The sequence below is a fragment of the Amphiprion ocellaris genome, chromosome 14, assembly GCF_022539595.1.
Source record: "Amphiprion ocellaris isolate individual 3 ecotype Okinawa chromosome 14, ASM2253959v1, whole genome shotgun sequence".
NCBI lineage: Eukaryota > Metazoa > Chordata > Actinopteri > Pomacentridae > Amphiprion > Amphiprion ocellaris.
Genome location: NC_072779.1, coordinates 22,154,448 through 22,181,301, shown reverse-complemented (window position 1 = coordinate 22,181,301; position 26,854 = coordinate 22,154,448). Strand labels below are relative to the sequence as shown.

The following is a 26,854-nucleotide window of genomic DNA, read 5'->3' as shown; positions in this document are numbered from 1 at the left end:
TTCTGAAATGTAAAGTGCATGAGAAGCAGAGAATTATTTTGCTCAATAACACCAACAGTCATGTTAGAAAATTTAAACATTTTAATAAATAAAAACTGATGTAATATACACCATTATGAATATACAACTACAACAAGCATACCAAGACATTTGAAATACAAAAACTGACAGTTCAATTTTGTTGCTTTAAAAGCTTCAATTCTTAGGAAGAGTGGGGAGTGAGCAGGGGTTACAATAGCCATACATTCTTGTTAGTGTTTGTGCCAACAAATATAAAAAGCATTATGAGTACTGACTTCTCAGAGATGGAGAACATTAGAAACAAATGATAAGTTACACATCTGGCATCTGGAGTAAAGGTTTCCATGAAGAGACATTTTGAGGTACTGAGTTGTCTACACCTGTAACTAACAGTGAAAACACTCGTGTTGTTTTCCAGAAGGACTGTAACTTAAACCAGTTCTACACATCTCAGGAAGACCAAACAATTAAGAGGAGACAGTGAGTTCAGTTTGTTCTTCTTCCAATTGTATTGCATTTTGTACTGAAAAAACACAATCAGCTTCATGTCATTTAAACTTTTCATGTATTGTATATCCAAAAAGTTGTGTGTGACAAATTTTAAACGGCATCTTTACAAAAAAGTATTCAGGTGCTTTATCTGGTCTTCAAACATAGTAACGCTACAGGTTGCTCCATCTAGTGGTGGCTTTTGGAGCAGTTTGGCTGCAGAGGAACCAAACCTACTGATTTGACCCACGGCCTATCATAAAAGTGCACCTGTAGGTTAAGTTAGTATGTTTCCTTGACCTAATAGAACACTTTTAATAGCTAAAATAAATGTCAAAATTCACGGTGAGCATATCTAATCACTCAGCACCAAGCACAATGTGTGGATGTGTTTGCAACCACTAGTATAGTAGTCACTGAAGCACTGTGAAGTCCAGAACAAAATTAATAACAAAAAAAGTCCAAGAAACTCAAATCAAATGGATGTTTATTTAAATGAATATCCTATTAAATTTCCTTGCTTTTAAAATTTTTTGACTTCAAATGTTAGTCCAATCAGATCTGTGAATTCCCTGAAACAGCAGCAGTCAAAGAAAAACCGTCTGACAAACATGCGTGAACCAGGTCAAAGACTGGCCAAAAAGCAGCCTACAGTACAGTACAGGATTGTGTAGCTACATTTTGTCTGAAGCAAGGAAATAACTAACTTAAAAAAAGCACCACAGATGTTTTAAATAGCACCAGTTGTCAGAATGTATATGATGTGTGTGTTATTGGTTTTTTTGTAGTAATATATATTTTTTTGTTGTTTTTTGGCAATGTACAGCACTGAATTGAATGTCCGGAGTAACGTTTAGCAGCTGCTGCAATGTTCAACCTCCACTTCAGAGACTAAGGCAAGAAAACGTTCATTACCTTGTACATGCTTCAGTTTACGACCAAAATGAAACATTTGGATCCTAACGTCAGTTCAAAGCAGCATCACAAAGCACTGTGTCTCTCTACACACATACTGTAAATATATACGCTGTCAAACATTATCTATCTGCACAGTTTGTGAATTTGATAAATATACATTTAGATTTCTGTGCTCTGCTGTGATACAGATTGAAAGGGAGCACCATAGTATGAGGGGGGGAAAAAAAAATCAAAATTCTTTCATGCCAAAGCATATTAAAAAACACTGCCAGTGAAGCCTGCCTGGTTTTAAAAATAAATGAGATAAAATACATAATAATCTAGTGAGGAGCTAAACTCTGGTCCCCTAAAGAATAAATGAGCAGTGTGGTAAGATGACGGCCCACAAACAATTCAACAGGTACATTTGCTATTCACACCAAATGGACATTACTATAAAAACTAGTTTGCTGTATCCTTCTCTGAGAGTCTGCGTAATAGACAGTGAGATATACAGTACAGTTTAGTGCACCTTTTTCTTTTGTTTTGTACACAACTGAACAACATGTTTTTCTACTTTGTGTACGATTCTGCATCGCTACAGTATAAAGCAACAAATGGATATAAAAATAATAGAATATAGACTTATACATTCTTTAAAACAAGTACTGTCCCCAAATATAGATACTCATATCACCAGTTTGGTTCCATGACAATATATATTTATATATATGTATATTTATTTATTTAGTTAGTTATTTAGATATATCATTTTTTCTCTAAATTTCCTGCATCTATCATATTAAATTTTGAAACTAATTTCTAGCATTTAGAAGGTTTCCATCACTCACATATGGTATAGACACTGGTCTGCTATGTCATGTTATAATGTGTCACTGAAGCAGACCCTACACTACGCAGTTTCCACTCAGTCATCAATAGAGATGATGTGCATCATATTTTCACCTGCAAAAAATATATTAATATATTCTTATATGGTATGCTCACTTGAGTTGTTATTTACATGTTATATATTTTTTTAAGAATTTCAAATCTGTAATGATGTTTTTGTACACTCAAGTTTGGACAAAATTTGATCTGTTTGCTGCTGCAGTTATACACCAGTGGCAAAGTGTCTGTGGTTTTTCTGCATTGTGAAAAAAAGCTTTCTGAGAGAGCTTGGCTATGTGTCAAGTTTAGTTTAGATGAAGTTCTCTGCCTCAATGCGTCTGTCTGCTGCCACCCTTCCAACAAAATATGGTATTTTATCTGTTATTACTGTGTATCCCCTTTAAAGGATGTTTTTAATGAAAAACAACTGCACTCATGAAGAGTCTGACAGTTTCAAGTATGATCATGTCATGCATTTGTGGACTTTGTGTACTCTTTACTATTAAACTTAATCGGAACATTTCACTGGCTGAGCTGTTATTTCACTTCAAACACAGAGATGTGATACCGGATGCATTTTATCATTGGATCAATTTGCAATTCACAGACAAAATGTCAACGTTATATTGTGAGCATTTGATATGATTAAAATCTGTCATCACATGTGTAAATTGCCTATTTGGGTTTAAGTTTACTCAAAAAGTTATCTGCTTCCCTTTTTTTCAATTTCTTTTGTTTTGTTTATTGAGGGAATGACAGAAATAAAACAACAGTTTGTTTTTGTCGGGCACAGTTATAGCACTTTAGCAACTAAACATGGTCCATAAAGTTAAAAAAACAAAGTTGCTTGTGCAGCATGTGTTAGCACCAGAGATTCTCTGCTCTTGTAGCTTATGGAGTAAAAGCCTGTTCAATACATTAAAAATGTGAATCTCTACAACACACAAAGACAAGTCTCTCTTGATGCCGTGCTCTAGTTCTCCTCAGCTAAGAGTCCAGTGATACAGTACTGAGAATGTTCTTACAAACTGACCTTTAATGAGTGAATAATGATGTTTAGTCCTCAGGCATAACTAGTTAATGGAGTCTTGTACAGTTCCATCAACTGCAAATCATCATAGTTATCCCAAAGTGTGGAGCACTGTAGGGGACTGAGTAATCCTCCTTTCAAAAAGAATCCAAAGTTTACTGTATACTGTACTCAACACAGGTCTGACTGCAATTTGACAAAGAGCATCAAATCAGACTGGTTTGTTGTTGCTTGAAACTACAATTTGTAAGGTTTATGGAGGACGAAAAATGACCCAGGTATGAATAACTGAATAGTTGCAGAAATAAATGATTAGATACATTTATTTCATCACCTATTTACTACTGTATTTCTACACTTCTTTTGTCCGTATTACTTTTTATCTGTATGCAAATTAGGTGAGTGGTCCTCAGTGGCTTCAGTCTAATGTAAGATTGGTAAACTGGCTGAAGCAAATTATTCCTATCAAATGCAAATCTAAAAATCTACCTTTGCTAACCTTCTACTAACTACATGCAATAACTTAGATTGAGGTGAGGACCTCTTACCTTCTACAGTGATACAGAACAAAAGAGAAGAAGGAATACAGAAATAACCTACTTAAAAGATAATAAAAAGAAATATAGCAATACATTTAAAACTTTCAATTAATGCTCTTTTCCATTATCAAATATTTATCCATCTATTATCTATGTAACGCTGAATCCTCATTAGGGTCGAGGAAGGGCTGAAGTCTATCCCAGCTGATTTAGGATGAAGGCAGGAGACACCATGGACAGATCAACAGTCTATCACAGGGCTACACATAGAGGCAAACAATCACACTCGCAGTCACACCTATGGAAAATTTAGAATCACCAATCAACCTCAGCATGTTTTTGGAGTGTGGGAGGAAGCTGGAATACATGGAGAAAACCGACACATGCACAGGGAGAACATGCAAACTCCATGTAGAAAGATCCCAGGAAGGCCGGGACACGAACCGGGGATTTTCTAACTGCAAGGCGAAAGTGCTAACCACCAAGCCACTGTGTAGCCCATCAAATATTTATATTTTATTACTCCACCAAGGAGGCGGAGCCTCGGCAGACTTATGTGATGATTGCCGTTGGTCTGTCTGTCTGTCTGACTGTTAGCATTATTATTCAAAAATGGATTAACGGATTTGGATGAAATTTTCAGGGAAGGTCAGAAATGACACAAGCACCAATTGATTATATTTTGGCAGAGATGCGGCTTAAAGTCTGGTACTACAGATTTGTTAAAGATTTCTGTATCATTGCGAGATAGTGTCACGGCATCACTGTAACTATGACAAGTGAACACTATGTCAGCTGACAATCACATGATTGTGATCCCACTACAAATCAACCACCGCAGACTTATCAGGACTCCAGATATCGGAAATGATACATGGAAAAATTGATTAAATTGTGGGGGTGTTTCCGAGTCTAATCAATTCCCGCCACCCGCTACATATTTAGGTCACGCGATTCGGTATCCGTACATAACGTACACATGCATAACACACGCCTGTGCTCAGCACAAGGTCATTTTGTTTGTGGGTACATCTATATTAAATGGCCACATTCTATGGTGCTGTGATTTCTGCCATGACTTTTTTTCAACATTTCATCCGTCAGAAATTATACAACTGAGCAGCCTTGAGGGAGTACTGCGCTCTCTGAGTGCTTTTCTTGTTTATTTATGTATTGGTCTCTTTATTTCTGCATTTAGTTATTTCCACTTTGTTCATTTTTCTGTCCTCCATAGTGGAACATTCACGTTGCATGTATTATGAAAACACCTGTGCTTTCTTTAACAGGTCATCTCCAAACAGTTCTGAAAGTTGAATCCACTGAAATCATCAAACTACATGCCATGTGCTTTCACTGCATCCAAACATTCCTGTGGCAAACCTACTGTAAGGGTCCTATTTGTAAAAATTGAGTGTACAGCTGTGTTATTTTTTGTGAATAACATTAGGATTTGCAGTGTACCTCTGGAACACAGCGTTTTATAGTCAGTTTAAATCTGACCCTTCAGGAAAGCTACACTTTTTCACTGGCTTTTGCTTTAAAATGTTGCAAGGAACACTGTTGCCATGCTTTTCTAACATGTAACAGCAGAGGCTTTGCTCTGGTAGTGGTAATTCTCTATTTTGATCAATAGCATTCAAACCATGCAAATCAAATCTTTCACTATACACTATGTACACAGACATGTTTCTCTGTGGCACATGAAGAGGTATACAGTACTTCTTTGTGGAGGCAAATGCGACCTCTCTCTCTGCCAACTTAAGATGTCTCCCACATCCAGCTCGCTCTGTCCTCACTCCACATTAGTCTCATTGAACTACACAGTCACATAAAGCTACAATCCCCACCCCACCCTCTCATTTCAAGAGCTCCTCCCCTAACTTTGCATTTTCAGGGTTTTCTCAAAAAAATGTTGGCATTCGACCAAAAAAATATAATCAAATAAAAAAAATCACCCCACCGAACCTGCAATATGTGCACATCATTTTAGTGCATTTTAGTACTTGAGTTCAGCTAGGTCATGTCATTTTGAACGTGCTTTCATTCTGGAGGTGATGCAGACGACTGAACTGGACCTCCAGTGTGCTCCGAGAGAAGCTTCACTCTTCACTTTAACTTGGAAAATATAGACTGACTTTGTAGAAACAGTCACAGCAGCATCTACATAAAACTATTTCCATGTGGAAATATAAAAAAAAAAAGGGAATATAAGTTTTTATTAATTTCTCTAACTGCATGCATATTATTGACCAATTTTAATAAAATATGCAATTTCTTATTTTACATTTTACAATATATAAGACTAATTACATCTACAAATTCCATAAAGTGTTTAGTTGGCAAAGTGAATCAGTGAGGTTCTCCCAGATAATATATATATAGTAGAATTAATTCCTTAACAAAACAATATAATAGGTAAGTATATTTGGACATGTTGGTACATTATGTACATTACAAGATATGGTTATTGTTAATGCAGTTAGATTATTTCCATAAATCCTTGTTTTAAACTCTTGAAAGAACTGATCTAATATCAGATGCATCATTTTGAAAGAATTAGTTAAAAATGCCAGTCAGTGATATCCCAAACATAACTGACACTAATATCTTGTTCCTTTCTTATATAGTTGCCATAGTCCTGATTAATATTAATCTTTCATGTGTTTACCTTGTCTCCTCCTACACAGTGATACATGCAATGACTTTGGCCCTCTCAGTCTTGCAGGCCTGACAAGTACACTGCCAGAGGCCTTCAACCACCCCGGTGCCTCCACCCATTCCCTCAGTGAACTCCCAGCAGAGCTCTGTCCAGTGGACCCCAGCAACACAAACATCACAAGGTCTGTAGTGAAACATTCAATAAAGCAAAATGTCCCGTTGAAAGGAAACTGCGGCACTCTTCTTCTTCGACCTAATATAAAGATGTTTCGACGGATGGCCTAAGAACAATGATATTCAACAGCTACAAGGTGAAATGAGACATTTGAAGAATGTCTGCAGCTTTCTTTAAATATGGCTGCTGCTGTGCCATAATAGAGGCTTTATGGAAGAAGAGTTCCTCATTTCTCTTTCAGTGTGATTTTGAATCCAACCACCACTCCAACTGCCTGTTCTTTTATATCAAAAAATACAAAAATACAGCAATTAGTCATTTTTGAAAATGGAAGTGGCATTTGTACTCTTATAAGGAAGGTTTACTCCATGTTACTCCATGGTTTGCTTAGCACCTGAGGCTGCCAGAGGGAGCCGTTGTTTGACACCGCTGCTAAAGCACCTGTGATGAGATGGCTTCTTCACTGATAGATTCCAGTCAGCATTGCATCAGTTAGTGTCTTACAAAGAATGTAAAAACACACTTCTGGACTCCTTTTCTGTCTGATCTTGTCCATTAAACACCACAGTAGTCACAGAGTTGGGCAGCAGCTCTCATTACTAAAATGAATAAAAACCATTGGTTTTTATGGTGGATTTATACTGATGAACACCACTTCATTCTCATTGAAATTTTTTGTATTGTCTTTGGAAGTATAGATTGTGGTTTCACATTTGTTACAGATATTAACATTACATTTTATAAACTGTATTTCCACAATAAGTGCATTATTACAGACATGATCATTTCATCATAAATAAAGGCACTAGCTTCTATAATGAAACGGCTGCTTTTTTTCACTACAAAAGCAACCCTAATTAACTTTCCGGTTTTTCTGGATATGGTTGTGAGTCTTCTTTTTTTAAATGTTATTTTATTTTTGCTCATCTAATAATGTATGATGATTGGTTTCAAAAGACAGTAGTATTTAAAGTATTTACAATAGCATTCCCTGCTTTGTTAAATTGATAAATCGCGTAAATGGAAAAAATGCACATCGCTTTTCACTCCTCCTGCGCTTTAAAAGTTAAGATCTGAAACCTTGATACTGCTTTTCTGGAAGCATTTATTGTGGAAATATCCTAACAAAGCAACCGAATTTAGACACTTAAAATGTGGCTGATTTACGAAGGCCGTGTTGGAGTTGCAGCTCAAAATCACAATAAAAATGTCCACAAATAAAGCAATAAATACATAAAAAATGCACATCACCAGTGATATACCACTCCAGATACGCTTTTTTCATGTGGTAACATTTGTTACCGTAACATCTGCAAGGAAATACGCCTTCTGAAGAAACTGAGCACCTTTTGATGTAAACAAAAGAAGACAACAAAATCTGGGATTATTAAAGCACACACCCATCGTTTGCTGATTCCAAAATGTGACCGAGCAGCAGCATGTGCATTGTGCGATATATAGCTGAGTTTTTGATGTTATGGCACTTGCTTTACTCATCCAATCATTAATAAAGATGTACTTTTAGCCCCTTAGTGTACATATCAGCCTAAATAGGAAAAATGCAACCTTCTTAATCGCTGGAATCAACATGTGAACCAAACTGCTTATACCAGTGGAGAATACAACAAAAACTTTTGGCTCAATTTGTGGTGCCTTTAATGCCACACACTGTTCCTCTGGAGGATGACTGTACCCTCAGCATTTCCATTTCAAATAACAAGCACATGAACAAAAAATGGCCGAAAGACGCAGGTACGTACACACACGTGCACACAGGTGCACACACACAAACACACACACACACAAAGACACAAATAAAAAAAAATCTATCGTAAATAAACATAAATTTGACACAGATTAAGCAGGCAAACAACCAGAAGCTCCATTAAGGCCAAAGAAAGCCAGTGTGATTTTACGCTCTCTAATATGTATGAAAAAAATACTATTATATACTATGGCACAAAATCCTATCCTCCACTATGTATGATTTGTTTCTTTTTTCATTAACGCATTTTTCGAAAGACTTTCTGAATAGGATTTGGAGCCCTCTAAGCTACCTAAAGTAGAAGAAGTGGAGAAGGAGATATAAAGGAACAGCAAATGGACAAGATTTTGCTCCAGTGCAAATTGTTCTGAGATCTGAGAAGCTAAAGCTGAAGCCCTGTTAATTGGAGCAATTATATGACCTCAAACTGAATTGAATGATTTTCTCCTTACTGAGAAATTGCCACATTACTGTAATTTAAGTGTGCCCATTATTAGTTGGCAAAAACAGTGTGTGGAATGCAGATGTACATATCTTTGTAAGCAACGACAGTGAAAATTAAGCCGCATAAATTAGTTAAAGGTTGTGTTTCCATTGCTCAAACATTCCTTAAACAACAAGCCCTTGTCCTGATCATTTACCACAGAGCAGAAAAGATGAGTGACCCTCCGCAACAGAGCTGTCATTCTGCAGGATGCAGGAACTAAATGCTCAACGTGTGCAACAATCACTAATGAGGTGAGAAAGGCTAGTTTGTTCTGCTGGCTGATCCTGGTGGTTGTGTGGTCTCGTGTCCTGTGCTCTGAGGTATAAGTGGTAGGAAGTAAGAACACCCATATTTGTGAGGCGAGTTTCTTGGGAGACAATAGACGTTGCTGGCGGAGATGATCCCGTGGAAGGTGCTGTAAACGGAGACCCTCAAGTTTTTTTTTTCTTTGGGGTTCAGGGGAGTTGTCTGCTCAGCACAAGAAACATGACCCAAGCTGGGAGAAGACTTTCTAATTCAAAATGCTAAACGTTGAGCGGGAAAACTAGGGTACAACTAAATAAATTTTTTAAAAAAACAGGAGAAATGGGAGTTGGTAATCAAGTATTGCCTATTTTCTGTAATTAACCTTTTGCACTGGAGTAAAACTTTTAGAAAGTGTAGCAGCTATTGTTTTGATTTGAATCAATTCCCTTTAAAAAGGGAACACGACTTGATTTAAGAATACACAACATTCTTGTACCTTTGGACTGCCCAATTAGTAGTTGTACAAAATAGCCAAAGTTTTTTCAGAGGAAAAGCCTTAGAGCCAGAACTCCAATCTGGCATGTAATTCAAATTTACAAAGGCTGTTATTTCATTAACCATTAACTGACTTGAGACCAACACATTCATCTCTACTTAATTTCTTTCACAACAAGAAATAAGTTTGATTTCTATGAAGGATTCTTGGTCTTTTTTGAACATGTATGTGATCATTAAGGTCAAATTGAACTGACTGAGCGTGTAGCTACAGAGAGATTCCCCTTCGCCAACAATAAATTGCAACTATCTATGAATTGAATGTGTTGTTTTTATCCACTGGGATGTAGCTGCTGCAGTTTTATTTTGGAATGGGGTGGCGTATTGCACGGTTGTGACCTTGTCCTCGAGGGCTTTCAGAGGAGGGTGGCATGGTCTAGGTCTATGTCATCCATGCTAGCCAAAATAGCCTTCTGGTCCTCCCGATGTGGGCGGCGGTACAGCAGAGCAGAAAAGCGAGTATATGGGTCATGGAGGATGGGTCGTTTCTTCTTCTTGCGGAGGTAGAGAGCTTCTTCGGGCTGGAGTACCTGAGAGGTGTAGGCCTGCTGGGTCTGAGAGGTGGAGACACCTGGAGGAGGACAGATGGAAAGGCAGGTCATAGCCACCAGAACTAGTTTACAGGCAGTTCTGATCCCACTGATGTGACTGTTCTACCATCTTTCCCTAAAGTAAGGCTGTTACTTCTGAATGAGGGTACAAAGAGAGAGCTGAAGGAATTATGTGCGAACTCTGTGGTGTATGTATCCACAAATTCAGTTTGTAGTTGTTTTTCTAGGTTCCTTGATTAGCATAACGACTGGAGGCACAAGGAAACAGTCTGTGTGAAGATAAGAAAATCTTCCTACCAGTATCTGTCATACCCAAGTTATACCTACCATATATTGATTCATGTTTGTACCAGGGCACACACAAGATTGAACGAGCCAAGCAAAAGCTAAAAACACTGGCAGTAGCTTTTTCTGATCTATAATATCTATGAGCTTTGCATAGCTGATTTGTATAATGAATGACAGTGCAGACACAATGAGAAGTATTTTAATACAAGACATGAATGCAAAGACTCATAGATTAAATGTCAGTATCCAGAAAACATGCAGAACACATGTTAAAGTTACAAGTCACAGAATATCCCGGTCTCACAGTCATGGTGTCGACTGTTTTGCTCTGCTCTGTCAATCACTGATGCAGAGAGAGTCTTCTTCCTGATGTTGGCATGAACAGCAACAACTCAGTTGCATTAAAGGGTACAGGCACTGAAGCAACCTTTATAGAATGAGGATGAAACCTAAATAAAAATAATTAAAAAAAACATCTTTGTGGTATTTCGAACTAAAATATTGAAAAACATATTCTGGGAATGTGCATGATTTTCACTTATTTGCACAAAAGTGGAACCATATTGGACATTTAAAAGACAGCAAGAGCCACAGAAACTATATATAGCATTTAGAATGTTGCAGCTGTTCTGAAAATAACTAGCTCATGATTTGTTATTATTTATAAGCAGTTCTTGCGTTAATCTGATGTGATAAATATCTTTGGTTTCCTCCTCCTGCATGTTTGTTTTTTTCACTTCAGTCCTATTGTGGGTTACATCAAACTTTGTCAAAAGACACTGCCCTAACTACTTTCACTTCTTCAAAGCTGTAACACACATTCACACGAGTGGTTCAAATGGTAAAGTATCAGATTAAAAAAGGCTTTAGAGCAAAGTTACCGACAGCATTAACTACTGCTATGCCTATTGTAGTGCTACAGCCGTGGCCAAAAGTTGTGAGAATGACACAAATATTAATTTTCTCAAAGTCTGTCACTTCAGACAAGGCTGGAAATCAGTCTGTCATGCTGACTGAGTTAGAATAACAGACTCGAAGCTTTAAAAGAAGGGTGGTGCTCAAATCACTGTTCTTCCTCTGTTAACTATGGTTACCTGAAAGCAAACACATGCAGTTATCATTGCTTTGTACAAAAAGGGCTTCAAAGGCAAAGGATGTTGTTGCTAGTAAGACTGCACCTAAATCAAGCATTTAGAACTTCAATGAGAGAGGTTCAATGGCTGTAAAAAAAAAAAGGCTTCAGAGTGCCCAAGAAGTGCCAGGACCGTCTCCTAAAGTTGATTCACCTGCAGGATCAGGTCACCACTAGTGCAGAGCTTGCTTAGGAATGGCAGCAGGCAGGCGTGAGTGCATCTGTATGCACAGTAAGGCAAAGACTTTTGGAGGATGGCTTGGTGTCAAGACGTGCAGCAAAGAAGCCCTTCTCTCCAGGAATAACATCAGGAACAGACTGATAATCTCCAAAAGATACAGGGACTGGACTGCTGAGGACTGGGGTAAAGTTATTTTCTCTGATGAATCCCCTGCCTGATTGTTTGCGGCATCCGAAAAAAAAGCTTATCTGGAGAATGAAAGGTGAGCGCTACCGTCAGTAATGTGTCATGCCAGCAGTAAAGCATCCTGAGACCATTCATGTGTGGGGTTGCTTCTTGGCCAAGGGAGAGGGCTCACTCACAATTTTGCCAAAAAACAGAGCCATGAATAAAGAATGGCACCAAAACATCCTCTGAGAGCAACTTGGAACAACCATCCAAGAACAGATTGGTGATGAACAATGCCTTTTCCATCATGATGGAGCATCTTGCCATAAGGTAAACATGATAACTATGTGGTTCGGGGAACAAAACAGTGAGATTTTGGGTCCATGGCCAGGATACTCTCCAGACCTTAATCCCATTGAGAACTTGTGGTTAATTCTCAAGAGGTGGGTGGACAAACAAAAACCCAGAAATTCTGACAAACTCCAAGAATTGATTATGCAAGAATGGGTTGCCGTCAGTCATTGATCAGAGACACCTGAGAGATTTTTGAAACACAATACATTTCTCTGTCCCCATACCCAGGGACAGGAAAGTGATAATAAAGAGGAAAGGGGTTCATACCTGCTTTCCTTCTGGACTTGGAGTTATTGTTGTTCATCGTCATCTTCTTGGCTTTTTTAATACGTTGGTATCTCAGTGCATCAATCCTCTCAGACCCCGAAAGGGCACTCGGCGCACCTCGACGTTTTCTGGATAAATAAGAGAGAGAGAGAAGGAAAAACGGGTAACTCAAGGCCAAACATGGTCAGTGCACTGTGTTCTTGCACTACGGAGTGCAACAAAACCCACACAATCTCAAAACAGCACTGCTCGTGCTAAGCAAGAGGTGCAGCACATTGCCAAAGGATCAATGTGAGTCACCTAAAGAGCTGTACTCTGAAATACAGCAACCAGTTTTGTTGTATCAAAGGTTCAACGAACAATTGATTTACTATTACCATGTTGTACAGTATACGGATTTACAAACAGCCATGTTTAGGTTAATGAGGAATGTAATTCAAAAAATGAAATCCAGTTGGCATTTTAAATTGTCCACCTTGAAGTTGCTTTGCCCTTCAGGCACATTTAAGATTTTTTGCTCAAATTGATCCAAACAAGATCATCCAAAAACAAGCAAAGTATTTCACAACCCTCGAAGCCATCTATTTACCTCATGGTGTAGGCTAGGTCAGCGAGTAAAGTTCTTGAGAAGACAAATATTTAAAAAGACTTGCACTGTTGGTTTCAGAGGAAAACTCCAAAAATGAAGGATATTTTGAACAAAATGTAAGCATGATTTTCAGACTGGTGTATTTGCAGATTGGATATTTACTGAACAATTAACCTATCCCACTCTGAAAATAACAGATGCAAATGTTCCCTCAGTGTGGAGAGTGTATTTCGTAGCTGCTCATGACCTCCCTCCCATTCATGGAGGCACGTATGACTTGGCAGCCCACAGATTTCTGCCACAAACACACACTTGATTCTTTCAAGGCACAGAAAACAATTAGCATTACAGAGAGTTCATCTTCCCATCGTGGCTGCAGAGAGAAACCGAATGTCATTAGTAGAGGGGGAAAATCACAGCTGAGCAACAAAGCATCGTCAATATGTGTTCATAGACATGGATACTGTCTACAATGGGCTTCACCATGCTGACAGGGGGAGAGATGGCGGGAGGGGAAAATGACTACTCGGGAACAGTCACATAATGAAAAATAAGCCAAAGAAAAGCGAAGCACTAGGACAACAAATGTAACAAGAATTTATCCATATAATTGTTTAATTTTTGTAACGGAAGAGCAATATTTAGCGATGGCATGCATGGCAGTTTGCACATGGAACACGACTTTAAAGGGGAATACATTCAAAAGCACTTCATTGGGCAGTTGACTCGAACATAAGGGGATCCTCAACCCCCCTGTGTGCGCCCCTTCTGCAAAATATTTGTTCCTTGGGATAAAAAGAAGTGCATAAGCTGCTTTGGCAGGACACTTGCTTTACATGGCAGTGAGAACTGTTCTGCAGTCCAAACTTACAAGTGCAATTGTACATTTACAGTAAATGGATTGATTCATGCTGTGTACAGATGCTTTATGCAGGGAATTATGGCCATGTGTCCACCAGGAATCTGACTAAAGATATTTGGGCTAAGGAGATGGTTGCGCGAAGTGCTTCTCATGGCTCCTGCTTTAGGTCTGTAGTTGTTCAAACCCTGAATCTGAAGCATTTTTGTTCTAAGCTTGAACATTTTTTTTAACGCCTTGAAACTAGTGTGTCGATAACTTTACACATGCTAAGCTTTCATCACTGCCAGTAACTTGCAATAGCATTTCTGTTTAATTAGAAAATGCAAAAAAACCCCCAAACAAACAAAAAAAACAGCTGTTAATGATGGCTCCCAGTGGACACACAGCTTAAGGTGACATCGCCAATCTTACAAAATATTTCAGAGGGTTCAAAATATTTTCAGCTGGTGTCATACAATATAAGCATCTGTCAGATAAAAATGGCACAATGTGTCACGCTTGAGGAGAATGCTAAGAGCGTTTTTATGAAGTTATTTGAGATTAAAGAATGTTGTGAAAACAGTCCACACAGTAAATATTTTCATTAATACACTGGATGCCACAGCTTTTAAGAATCTGTCCAGTACAAAAGACACAAGACACCAAAAATAAACCGGTGAACAAAGTTGCTGGGAACAGCGTATTTGATTTTGTTATTGTTATATCAATGTAACTCCAGTTCTGTAACTATGTATGTAGCCATCTAATGGACTTCGCTATTTGTAATTTTTGATAAAGGAAGTAATGACTGGAAAAATGCCCTTAGTTCATTAGAATTATTTTTGCTGGCCTATGACCAGAAGTCAAAGTACAGATGAGGCTATCCTTCAAATTCATACTAGACACATCTTCAGATTTAGGTGGATGAGGTCAGGATGACTGGGAGCAGCTGAATGTCTCTTGAACATCTTGCTGGATGCTGGATATGCATTGTGAGTTGGAGGAATAGAATGTTGAAAGGTGTTCACTAGCCATGTTCCTTGCACATCTGAAGGCTTACCCAACAGTGCCTGTGTCTCACCTACTGTGTGTAGCACACAGTCCTTTCGCAGTTGATAGCAAAGCCTTACAACCTCATTATGAGCCTTAACAATCTGCAATCAGTTCAGTCTTGTGGTGCGTGAGGAAAGTGAGGGGGCCTGCTAAGAAGGCTAGGCTAGAGGCTGCATCCTGAACAGTAGTGGCATGTAAAAAAAAATAGACAGGATCAAGCAGTCACTGATTCCATTCTGAGGAAGATGGCTGAATGGGAAAGATGGCTGACTATTGGGCTAAAGGGAGGAAGAGGAAATGATGTACAAACTAACTGTTATGCAATTCTTTGGTTTGATTGTTGGTCTTGACCAAGTATTTAGTATTTAGAGCTAAGCAGTTAGCAGTGCATTATGTTCTTCACTGGACTTGGCATGGGAACATGGTTACCATCTAGAAACCGGCAAACTGACAGGGTGGGCTCATCATCCTGCCTGACCCAGTGTCACTGAGCTGGTGTAGTGGGTACAGGGAGATGCACTGAACTGCAACAGAAGCGAGTGGATTGGGTGCCTGTGGGTTGGGTGAGTGGAGCAGATAGAGCAGCCCTTGTTCATGATGAAATCTTGAAATGACGTCTGGGACACTTACTTTCACTGAAGAGTGATTTAACTCTAAGAAAAAAACACCAATCTTTCCACTCAGTTAGTGCATACTACTACCTAACTTAGTGTTGAGTGTGCTGATCTGTCTCAGGGTGCCAGTGAAGAGCCTCGTTAGGGTAAATCAATAGAGAAGTCCGTAGAGGGCTGAACATGTACTAATTACTGCCAACTTACAGTGCACTGTCAAAACTTTACCACATTATAGGAGACCTGTTTAGAGGTTTGTTTCTGCATCAGCAGTCATTTAATTTTAAGCTGATATCAACCATGACACACAGTTAGCAGCTGAACATCAGTTAGATTGAAAGTATTTGCATGTTTATTCTTGGAACAATTCAGTTGGAATATAGTCCACTTTGGCCAAACCAAATGTTTTGCACCAAATGCTATCTTTAAATGTATTACATACCAGTGGTTGACCTTTGTGGGTGGACTTGACTTTCCAAGCAGAAACTCAAGTAACGGATATGTAGTTAGAGGCTGATGAGATAGCCGTTGTATAATTTGTGTGTAAACCTGAGATTTATCTGTGGTTAGGTATCCTAATTAGTGAATTAAAAATCTACATGTGATTGTGGTCAGTTAGCAAACAACTCAAGCATGAAATCATGTTGGTGATACATATCTGCCCTAATCTATTAGCTAAAAGATGGCATATGCATATCTGTCAGAATGCATAATGTACTTAAGACTGCAGAACTTAAAATGCATAGCCACTTTGAAAAAAAGGAAAACGGAAAGAACGGAAATGAACTACACATGTTGACTGAAGGAAGGAACAAATCAAACAAAGACTCAAAGTCTTGTATTCCCCTTTAAAGGACGAGGTGATCAAAAAAGTCCCACCTGCTAACCCCCCCCTTTCAGACATGGATCCAACCCTTACCTATTGCGGTGTAGAGGACCTGGTCACAACAACGCTGCCCAGATAGCTGAGATCAATCAAAAACAAAGCAGGTAAGACTCCAGGAGTCATCAAGAACCACCACACTGCCCCTAATTCATAATGATGGAGACATTGCAGTACATGAGAAGCGGACAGGCCCTGTGACACACTTTGCCCAACAACCTTTCCTTGGTAGTCAGACCTGGGTGTGACCTGGAGGCAATTAAGGGAGTTGGGGAGACGAAGGTTAAAGAAAGGGAAGGGGAAGTAGGGTAGGAAAAAATCTGAGAGATTGGAAGGTAAGGGAGAATTGGTCATGCAATCGGGTTACTAAGGCTGAGGATGGGCCGCAGGGCCTGCCAAGATGGACTCTTCTTAAAGCATCCCTCTGCATGATAAAGGCATCTTCAAAGGCTTGGAGCTAGACATAATGGGTATTTGTCTGGGGAATCAACTGGATGAATATTATAGGATTCCTCCTGTTAGGTGAAAGCAGGGTAACGCATGATACAGATGGAAAAACAGGGATCCTTAAGTGATATCTGCAAATTCCCAGGCTTTTAGGGGCTTGTGCCAAATAAATTAAACACTGCACAGGCCATAGTATATTTCTTCCAGATGGACTGTAGCCCGTAAAGGTCTGAAAAGGAATCTGTGAAGCAAGTGCATCTTTTCAATTCAACATGTAATTTGTCTTGTTTTGAATTTGTACTTATTGATGTTTTCACTGAAAAATGCGAAGTATTTGTCGCAGTGATCATTTTGGAACAATGCTTCACAGATTCATTGGGTGAATTCTTCTAAATTGATGTCTGGCATGAAAAGCAGCATTGACCAAATTGAGACTAAACTGAAAACTTCCAGCGTTCATCAAATGAATTATCACAACAAAATGGTTTTCCTTCAACCATACAGTGTTCATTTTTTCATGAAGTGTAATCAAATGAAAGAAGCAGAAACTAAATTATAGAACTAATTTGCCACAGAGATGATTTTAAAACTGATGGATATTAGACAGCACTTCAGTGACCAAAATGTCAGAGCAACTTCACACATCAAAGCATTATGGGTTGGGGCAGATGATTCAAATGGTATCCCTCTCTGCATGGGTAATGGACCTACCCTGAAGCTGACAACTGGGGTGGAGAAGGCTCAGATGGAAGAATCTCCTCCTCAGTCCTCCTCTGAGATGGCATCTGCCCAAATATGTTGCTGCTTTCCATGGGGGGTGATGGGGACTGGGAAGCTGGGTAGCTGGTTGCAGAGGTGGCAAAGGCCATGTGAGAACGGTAGCTGGGGCTTGCTCTCCTGCTACCCTGGCCTTGGGCAGGTGAGGAGGAGGGGGAAGATCTCCTGGAGAAGCTGGCTGTGGAAGGAGGGAGGAGTGTAATCTCAGACATCTCTGGGGGTATGGAAGGGTGGACAATGCTGGGACGTGGCCTGGGACGTACTACAATCTCTGGGGAACCCTCATGAGAGCTAAGGGGGCTTTGGGTGAGGGGTGAGAGTCGAGAGGGCTGGAGAACCACCTGCTGCAAGCCAGAATCCATCCTACGAGCCTGTCTTGGACTGAAACGAGGGGTGGTTTCAAACCATCGTGTGTCCAAGCTACTGAATGTGCTAGGGACAATATGGGCCATTGGATCGGTGTAAGGCAAAAGCGGCACACCCATACCGTGACTTGTGTGTCTTAGCTGCCCTAAATGTGCCTCTTGCATAGCTAAATGCCTGGCTGGGGAGCCATGAGGCTTGACCTTGCTGGGAGACTTGCTTGAATGGCTCTTTGGGGCCTCCAGTGGCAGGACAGCTGGGGGGTAGGTGGGCATTGGAAGAGGGGATGGCTGAAAAGCACTAAGGGGAAGAACATGAGGTGGAGGGGGGTAAGGGGAGTCGTGGCGGAGGTGTAAAGGATGATGTGGTGGGAAAATGAACTGGGGCCCCTCCAGACTTGCAAAGGTGAAATCCAGTCCCTGCCAAATCTCCGGTGAACGAGAGGAGGAGGTGAGGGTTAGAGGAAGTGGGAAACCAGAGACAGCATATTGTGGAAAATCACCCTCTCCCATTTCTTCAGGAATCATAGGGTGACCAAAAGGACCTTCAGCAAGGTATGGAGGGGAGGACATGACAGAGCTGAGTGGGCTGGTATCAGGCATGTAAAAAGGAGGAGGGGGATCATGATCTCCAGGGGGGCCTAGATAGCCATAGAAAGCCCTGTGGTGGAGAGAGCCTCGGATCTGCCCTGTGGCCTGGAGCCGACTGCTCTCCATGATGGTCATACCTTCAAAGGGCCTGTGGAAACGAGGGCTGTAGGCTGGAGGTTGCAGGTAAGATTCCTGACTTGAGATTGGGGAAAAGTGGTGAGGCCGAAGGGGGGCCATAACTGGTGGCAGAGGCCTGGGATCATCATTCTCTTCGTCTGACTGTCGGAATTCAGGATAGAGATCAGATTCTTCCACAAAGGGGAAACCCTCAATTCGCCGGGGCTTGACAGACATTTCTGCATCAGTGGGATCGATGACAAAGCGTCCATCTGGGCCCCGGCTGATGAGTTCAATGGGTGTTGTTGGTTCCGCTTCTGGCTTGGAGATGGTGTACTTCTTGCTTGTTATTGCTCTTTTGGTCTTCTTGTATAAAGATAATTCTTCCTTCTTCCCTGGGCTCGGGGGTGGTTTTTTCCCACGCTGGTCATGACTATCTTCAGATGATTCTGATGGGGATCCCTTAGAACGAACACTCTCAGGGCTCACCTTTCCTGAAGATGACCTAGGGAAAAGAATGTAGAAGAAATTAATATTGAAAAATTCAAAAACCTCTTACTTAGTGGAAGGCAAAGATTCACTGATATGACAAAAGACAGACTTGGCTACCTCAGACAATAAACGCAGGTGAGATTGTTGACATAAATGAGGTTACACTCCATTTACATGATTGTGTGTTCTACTTCAAAACGCACTTTTAAAATAATGAAACATTGTCAAAGGTTTCCTGCAAAATATGTTGCCTGTTCTTTCTTAGTATAAACCACTCAGATTAAAGACACTGCTCAGCTGTACAAAATCATTATTGTCTTGAAATTAAGACGCATTATGAACTGTCTATAACTTTTCTATGATGTTTCTATTTACGTGTAGCCCACCATGGGCAAATGACCAATCATGTGCCTCACTGTTACGTAACCAACTTGTAAACTCATTCTAGACACATGATTTGGTTGAAAAGTGACATTTAACAGAGTGTAGATGCACAGGTTTGGTGACAGAGGACAACTGGTTGTGTCAGGATGGTGCACATTAGAAGGGAATATCACACACTACATGACACACAACACTGAGCAAAATATTAAATTCATGCATAATTTCAATACAAAAAGTAGGAAAAAACTGAAACAACAAACTGGTTATTTAGTACTGGTTTATTAGTAGTTTAAAAATACCATCAGGCTAAGCTAAGCCAATCTGCTTCATCAGGAATGCGCGTGTGTTGTATGGTTGCATTTGACGGGCAAAAAACAAAACCACAAATGTTACTGATTGGTGCCCAGTGTTATTTGACATCACATTTTTATTGCATTACAATGCAGCGACAGGCGCAAATGAATATGATGTTGTGTAGCAGTAAAATATGTAAAACTGTGCTAAATTTGCCAGAAAATTGTGGGAGTTCATGTACAATCCTGTCACTCAGTAAGAAGCTCAATGAAAAATAGATTTTTAATACCGTAGCATCTTCACATTTATACTTACTGAACATTAAAGAACTTGTGCTTTCTTATACATGGTTCCCCCAACTTTTTTATGAATAGTTATAATGACAGGGTCACATGTGGATATAAACACTTTCAATCTAAAGCTGGATGTGAGCAATAGTCACAGTTCTTGAGACAATGCCAAAAAATGTATGTGAGTAACATGGAATTTAGCAAATAAGTGAAAACTTTTGACATAAACAGGAAGTGTCTCTTAGATGTTGTTAGTTGTTGAGGTTCTAGGTGATTTTGCTTGGACAGTTAACATGTAAATATGCCACTATGGAGTCAAGAGAAAAATGAGCGGTTAAATTACTTAAGGGCCAAATAAGAAATATTCATAACTATGTCCCATGAAGAAAGGTCTGGGGTTTGCATGGAATTTGAGAAATCCTGAAGTCCAAGGGAGCTTTGATCAACAGCAGTCCAACTGTCTGGTATGGCAGACAGGTGTGACTGAGATGTTGGGAAGGAGAGGCTTTGATCAATGAGACCTACAGAAAAGTAGCAATGTTTCTAATCATAGTTTGGATTGACACTGATTGGTGTGCCGAAATCTCTCAGAAGCAGCACAAAGGTCAGTATATTATCGAAGATAGATCCAGCCCAACTGCTATCCCTCTATGACATCTGAAACATAATGGCCAATACTTTACAAGTTCAGGAGTTGCAGTATATAATAAAATAAAACTTGTATTTTTGTATACTTAATATAAAAGGTAAATAACACCCTTTAAAATACATGACATAAAATTCTGTTTCCATTTGCAGTATTTTCTTATTGGAAATGACTATATAAAATGCACACATAATAAAGAGGAAATGAAACCACAATTTGCTTTAAAGCCACAGTCACTTTATTTAGTGATAAAAAGAGACATTTAGCTGACTATCAGCAGAATTCCCATGGCTTGTGCTTAGACTGATTTTGTTATAAACAGCATGTACAGGGTAGCTGGCAATGAGAAACACTGTTAAATGCAACAGATAGGCAAGATTTTTTTTCCCAGGGTTCGGTGCTGGCTGTGGTTTCAGTAAAAAATCGCATCTGCTCTACTACAGAGACTTCCCATATAACATATAAATCACTAATTCATCTAAATATATACATTTTTTTTTAATTTGGTAAAAGTTGAACTTCAGTTTGTTCAGACAACATGGTTTTATTTGTAAAACCAAATTTGATGTTAAATTGTCTCTAGTGATGCTACTATGTCCCTGTTTCTCTGAAGAGAACACCAGTATCTGCAAAAGGAATAGTGGCCACATGATAAAATGCACGGTGTATAAAAGCAAAATCTCCAGTCATGTGTTTAGTTCACACCTGGCTGTTTCGAGAAGAATGCTAATTCAGGCAATGCAGTAATGAGTGCCTCTTCTACTGAATTAGGATGTTGTATAAATATAGGTCCTCCAGATTAACACATTATACATTATCATCGTTATTATACAATTACATAAAATGTAGACAGCGCTTTCCACAAGCTTGTACACTATGTCATAAGCAGCAGTTGTCATAAATGGTACAATCACTACACATTCAAAATGCAAAATGACAATTTAAAAACTGGTCTTCCAATCAAAAGCACAATACAGCTGGACAGAGTCTGAGGTGGGAAAGGAACAGTGGTGATATCTACCAGTCATAAGACTCACCAAAACAAGTATTTAAGAGCTTGGAAATGAAACTGTGATTTAAAGGAGACCCGGTCACATGTAGCTTAAACAAGAAAAATAGTCACAAAGCATATGCAGAGTGCTGTGCACAGCTGCATGTTAAACTTAGAGGACAGTTCTGATGCATTTCAAGTCGGAATATTTCCTACAAATTGGGATAGGCTCCAGCCCCCTGATGACAATCTAAAGAGCAAAGTGGGTATAGAAAATGGAGTGGATAGATGAATGGATATTTCCTATTATTTTGTCCATTGTGCCTCAATGTTAAGCTAACTTTGCACCTGTTACCTCCATTGTAGAGGTTTGGGGGATATGATGAACCACGCCAAAAAGCTTTTTAAATGTTCATTTTCAGTCTGACTTAAATTAGACACCTGGAATGGCCATTTAACTAAGTGCATTTGGAATCCCCTTCTGTGGTTACTTGCTTTCTGTCTAAATCACAGCACACACATCCACAAATACAAACTGTTTTGATGCGTGAGGCTGACTTTCTGGAAACTCAACAGCTAAATGCAATGGTGCATCACCCTGTGAACTATTACCAAAATGGAAAGCTAACCACAACAAACCAGTGAAGGTGGATGAATGTGTAGGCTGATTAGGTCAACCAGCAAATGTCCATGAATGGAAATATCTAGTACTTTAGGAAAATGGCAATTTCAGATGGTTATTTTCTGAATTTCCTTTCAGTTTCAGTGTTAGTTTCCTTCCTTTAACACTGTGACTATGTAACATATTCAATCCATTTGTGAAGCTAACAGGCAGCAGAATGTATTTTTACTGGCTACATCTGCAGCACATGTGCAGCATAAGGCTGTGGCTAAACAAGATAGTGAGCCTTAATTTTGGGACTGTTGTGTCTTAAACATTTGGACACAGCACAGTGCTGTAACGGTTTTATATCACTGTCCACAAAAACTCACAGCAGTCAAAGGAAAAAGGAGAGGAAAGCTTCAAGCTGACTGCTGTTGCTCCATGACAATGCTCCCATCTACATGGCACAGGAAGCAGAAGCAGCCAAATGTGGCTCTGAATCATTGCCTCAAGCACTTTACGGCCCCGACATGCACCATCTGACTTCTGTCTGTTTTCCAAATTAAAATCCCATCTGTGTGGTCATCATTTTCAGAGCGTTGATGAAGTCATCTGTGCTGTTGAGGAGTTTTTGGAGGCACATGATGTGACCTTCCACAAAGGGATAGTGAAGCTTTAATATTGGGGAACCAAGTGCATTGAGGTTAAAAGAGACTATGTTAAAAAATAATGTGAGAACTCCTGTTTCTGGTCTGGACTAAGAACTTTTTAAGTGCCCCTGTATTTTTACGCTTTCAGAGTAGATGTGTGCGGTGCATATACACCACTTTGGCCTTGATTAATATTGCTATTCCTATAACGTATGACACCGACTGCTCTCACACCCGGCCTAGTCAGTTTCATTATTTATAATGTAAGCGTAGTGATGCAGCAGCCACTGTGTGAACGGTCTGCTTCCAGTACACATTCAGTGTGTCTGCCGGGCTTCAGCCAGCAGTCAGTTCATTTATGTTAATATAAAGACTGAAAACAGTGGGAAGCAGCTAACTTGGCTCTCTCTAGCTGTGACATAATCTGCCAGCTCTTCTAAGCTTTCCTAATTGACATATTATATGCGATGGCTCATGTGAGGTGCTTTAATCTTCTCATCTAACTCTATCAAAAACATAATAAGCATATTTCCCAAAATATCAAACAATTCCTTCAACAAATACAGTAAAGTACAGTGATTTATGGCACATCTGAAGAAAGATTTTATTTGTCTGGTGTATGATGTAATTTTAAAAAAATTAAAACTATGAGACCAGAATGTTCACTTTTATTTCATCAGCTGCTATGGGCTTAAAGTTTCAGTGAATGAGTCACTATTACCATACAGTGACTGGTCATTATACTATATGTAGATCACTAATAGGCTCTCAGCACCCAGCTGCTTTAGATGAAAAGATAAACGCCACTCTTGTGTCTGTACATCTAAAGATAGGACCAAAGGTTAGCTTGGTTAGCATAACTTAGCATACAAACTGAAAGCAGAGAGAAATAGCTACCTGCTTCTCTTTGAAAGACTAAAAGTTCAATAAAACAGACATGGCAACAACAACAACAACAAAAAAACCCCCCTCAAGATCATATGTTGTATTATCTGCATCAGCTGTTGTGAACTGGTTCTGATTTTGTCATCTTTCCCAGTCTTTGAATCTTGTCAAGATGGATTATTATTTTTTAAATCACCAACAATTAGTTGTGAACTTCATTTTCTCAACAACTGAAGATGAATACCCTTCACCTTTTATGAATGACTGCTACCAGTATTGTTGTTGCCTGGTGGGGACATATGGCCAGGAGCATGCAGACAGGTCAGGAGTCTCAGGAGTTGAACCAAAGTGCAAGGGGGACGTATACAGTGTGCAAGAAAAGGGGGACAATGGCTGGCACACTCACTGAGGACTGGAAGGTTGGGGCCTGTACCTGCTTGCGTCCAGCCCCTCCCAGTAGGGCTCAACGCTGGGAATGAGGCTAAGAGGACTCCTGTAGAGGTGGGAGATCAGAGAGTAAGAAGTGGGGAGGATATGGAGGTAAACAGGAAGCCTGGCAACGAGAGGTCCACTACCGTTCAAAAGTTTGGGGTCACCCAGACAATTTCATGTTTTCCATGAAAACTCACACTTTTCTTCATGTACAAACATAACTGCACAAGGGTTTTCTAATCATCAATTAGCCTTTCAACACCATTAACTAACACAATGTAGCATTAGAACACAGGAGTGATGGTTGCTGGAAATGTTCCTCTGTACCCCTATGCAGATATTCCATTAAAAATCAGCTGTTTCCAGCTAGAATAGTCATTTACCACATTAACAATGTCTACATGGTATTTCTGATTAATTTAATGTTATCTTCATTGAAAAAAAACTGTTTTTCTTTCAAAAATAAGGACATTTCTAAGTGACCCCAAACTTTTGAACGATAGTGTATGTTTAAAAAAGGAACAGAAATGAGAGAAAACGCTTGGTGCTGTTTAGTGGGTTGGGAATGAGAAGCATTAATGAGTCAGAGGATATCAGAAAAAAAAGCATGAAGAATAAAGGCTGCACACAGCAGCAAGGAAGAATTTTGAGGTTGTTCTCCACTTGCGTACATGGCCAAAATCCCACATTCTAACACCGTTATGCCATTTGTTTCCTTACATCTTGGCTTCTCGAATTTAAGACCAACCAAGTTGACATTCTGTGAAATGAGACGTCCTTCTCGGTCGGACAGTTGTAGCACAGTACGCTGTAGTATGTTGGCAAGCATTCCCATGTCTACAGCAAACTTGCACTTAGATGATATAGTGCAGTCACTGTTTCTTTCAGCCCACTATCCACCATTTTAGCCGAGAGTCAGAACTTTTCAAATCCTAAACAACAGAGCTTTGATCTGTACGAAAAGCTTGTTTTGTAGGGTTTCTTTGTTGTTTGGTGCTGAAGGATAAGGCGAATGATACACTGTATTTGCCTCTTGTCACCAAATTCTATAGAAGTACACTACCATTCAAAAGTTTGGGGTCACCCTGCCAATTTCATGTTTTCCATGAGAACTCACACTTTTATTCATGTGCTAACATAATTGCACAAGGGTTTTCTAATCATCAATTAGCCTTTCAACACCATTAGCTAACACAATATAGCATTAGAACACAGGAGTGATGGTTGCTGGAAATGTTCCTCTGTACCTCTATGTAGATATTCCATTAAAAATCAGCTGTTTACAGCTAGAATAGTCATTTACCATGTTAACAATGTCTAGACTGTATTTCTGATTCATTTAATGTTACCTGATTTTCTTTCAAAATAAGGACATTTCGAAGGACCTCCAAACTTTTGAACAGTGTAAAAAATCAAGTATGTGTCCATCTCACCATATGCTTCCCTGCTCTGTCTAAGGCACTTAAACTGCAGCCCACTGGTTCCTTCTGAAGAGTGTGTGTGGCTCACTGGTGTGTTTTTAATGAATACACTTGTTAGTAGAATACGTTATTGGTGAAAAACAAGAAATATACAGTTCACTTGTTATCAAATAAGAAAATCAAACGTATATATATATACGTAAGATTTCCACCTACTATTCCTCACTCCTCTGAGCAGAACAGAGCTCTCTTATGATCATTCTGACACAGATGTAACATGAGAGAATATTTTAGGTGTGCCAGTTCCACAGCTGCAGTCTGTGCATGCTGGCACCACCATACCTTGTTTGTTATTAGTTGTATTTGTGTGTTTCCCGTTATGGCATGTCGAACTGTCTGCTGAGAGAAAGGTCAACTTAGAGGGTCACACAAGGACAAATAAATGAAAAAAAAACCCAAACACATGAAAAAATTTGACAAACATTTCCGTTACCTACGGCATTTTCCACAAAAATTTTAGACATGCACATATACTGAAGAGCTGCGTTCAGAAAGGATGTTTTTTGTAATCATAAATAGCAGCAGCAGTTCTCCATATTCTACATTAATGGGGAATCTTTTCAAACTGAAACAAATAAACTGCAGCTTCATTCTGCTGAGCTCTGTCCTGTGTGGGTATCTTCTTGAAGTGTGACATTTACAGGAGCTTTTACAAAGAACATTACTAGTTTTGTTTCCATTTCAAATCTAAACAGGTGATTGTCATATTGTCCTGTATGGAGGCTGAATTTATTATGAAA

The 26,854-nt window shown here is 39.4% G+C and overlaps 1 protein-coding gene across 6 annotated transcripts in view; it reads right to left on the bottom strand.

Moving 5' to 3' along the window:
- Positions 1-61: 61 nt before the first annotated feature.
- The window catches only part of LOC111565633 (protein turtle homolog B-like), a 160,116-nt gene continuing 133,323 nt past the window's right edge, over positions 62-26,854 (bottom strand). For 3 of the 6 annotated variants that reach the window (XM_035946202.2, XM_035946204.2, XM_035946203.2), the window contains exons 18-21: positions 24,608-24,694; positions 17,830-19,470; positions 12,695-12,822; positions 62-10,324 (exon numbers count right to left, since the gene is read on the bottom strand). In XM_035946202.2, coding sequence (XP_035802095.1) covers positions 10,110-10,324; positions 12,695-12,822; positions 17,830-19,470; positions 24,608-24,694 — 2,071 coding nt within the window. In that variant the 3' untranslated portion in view covers positions 62-10,109. Of the gene's footprint in view, positions 10,325-12,692; positions 12,823-16,707; positions 16,754-17,829; positions 19,471-24,607; positions 24,695-26,854 lie in introns of those variants that run through there. The other 3 variants (XM_035946206.2, XM_023265785.3, XM_035946207.2) reach the window with 2 other exon arrangements.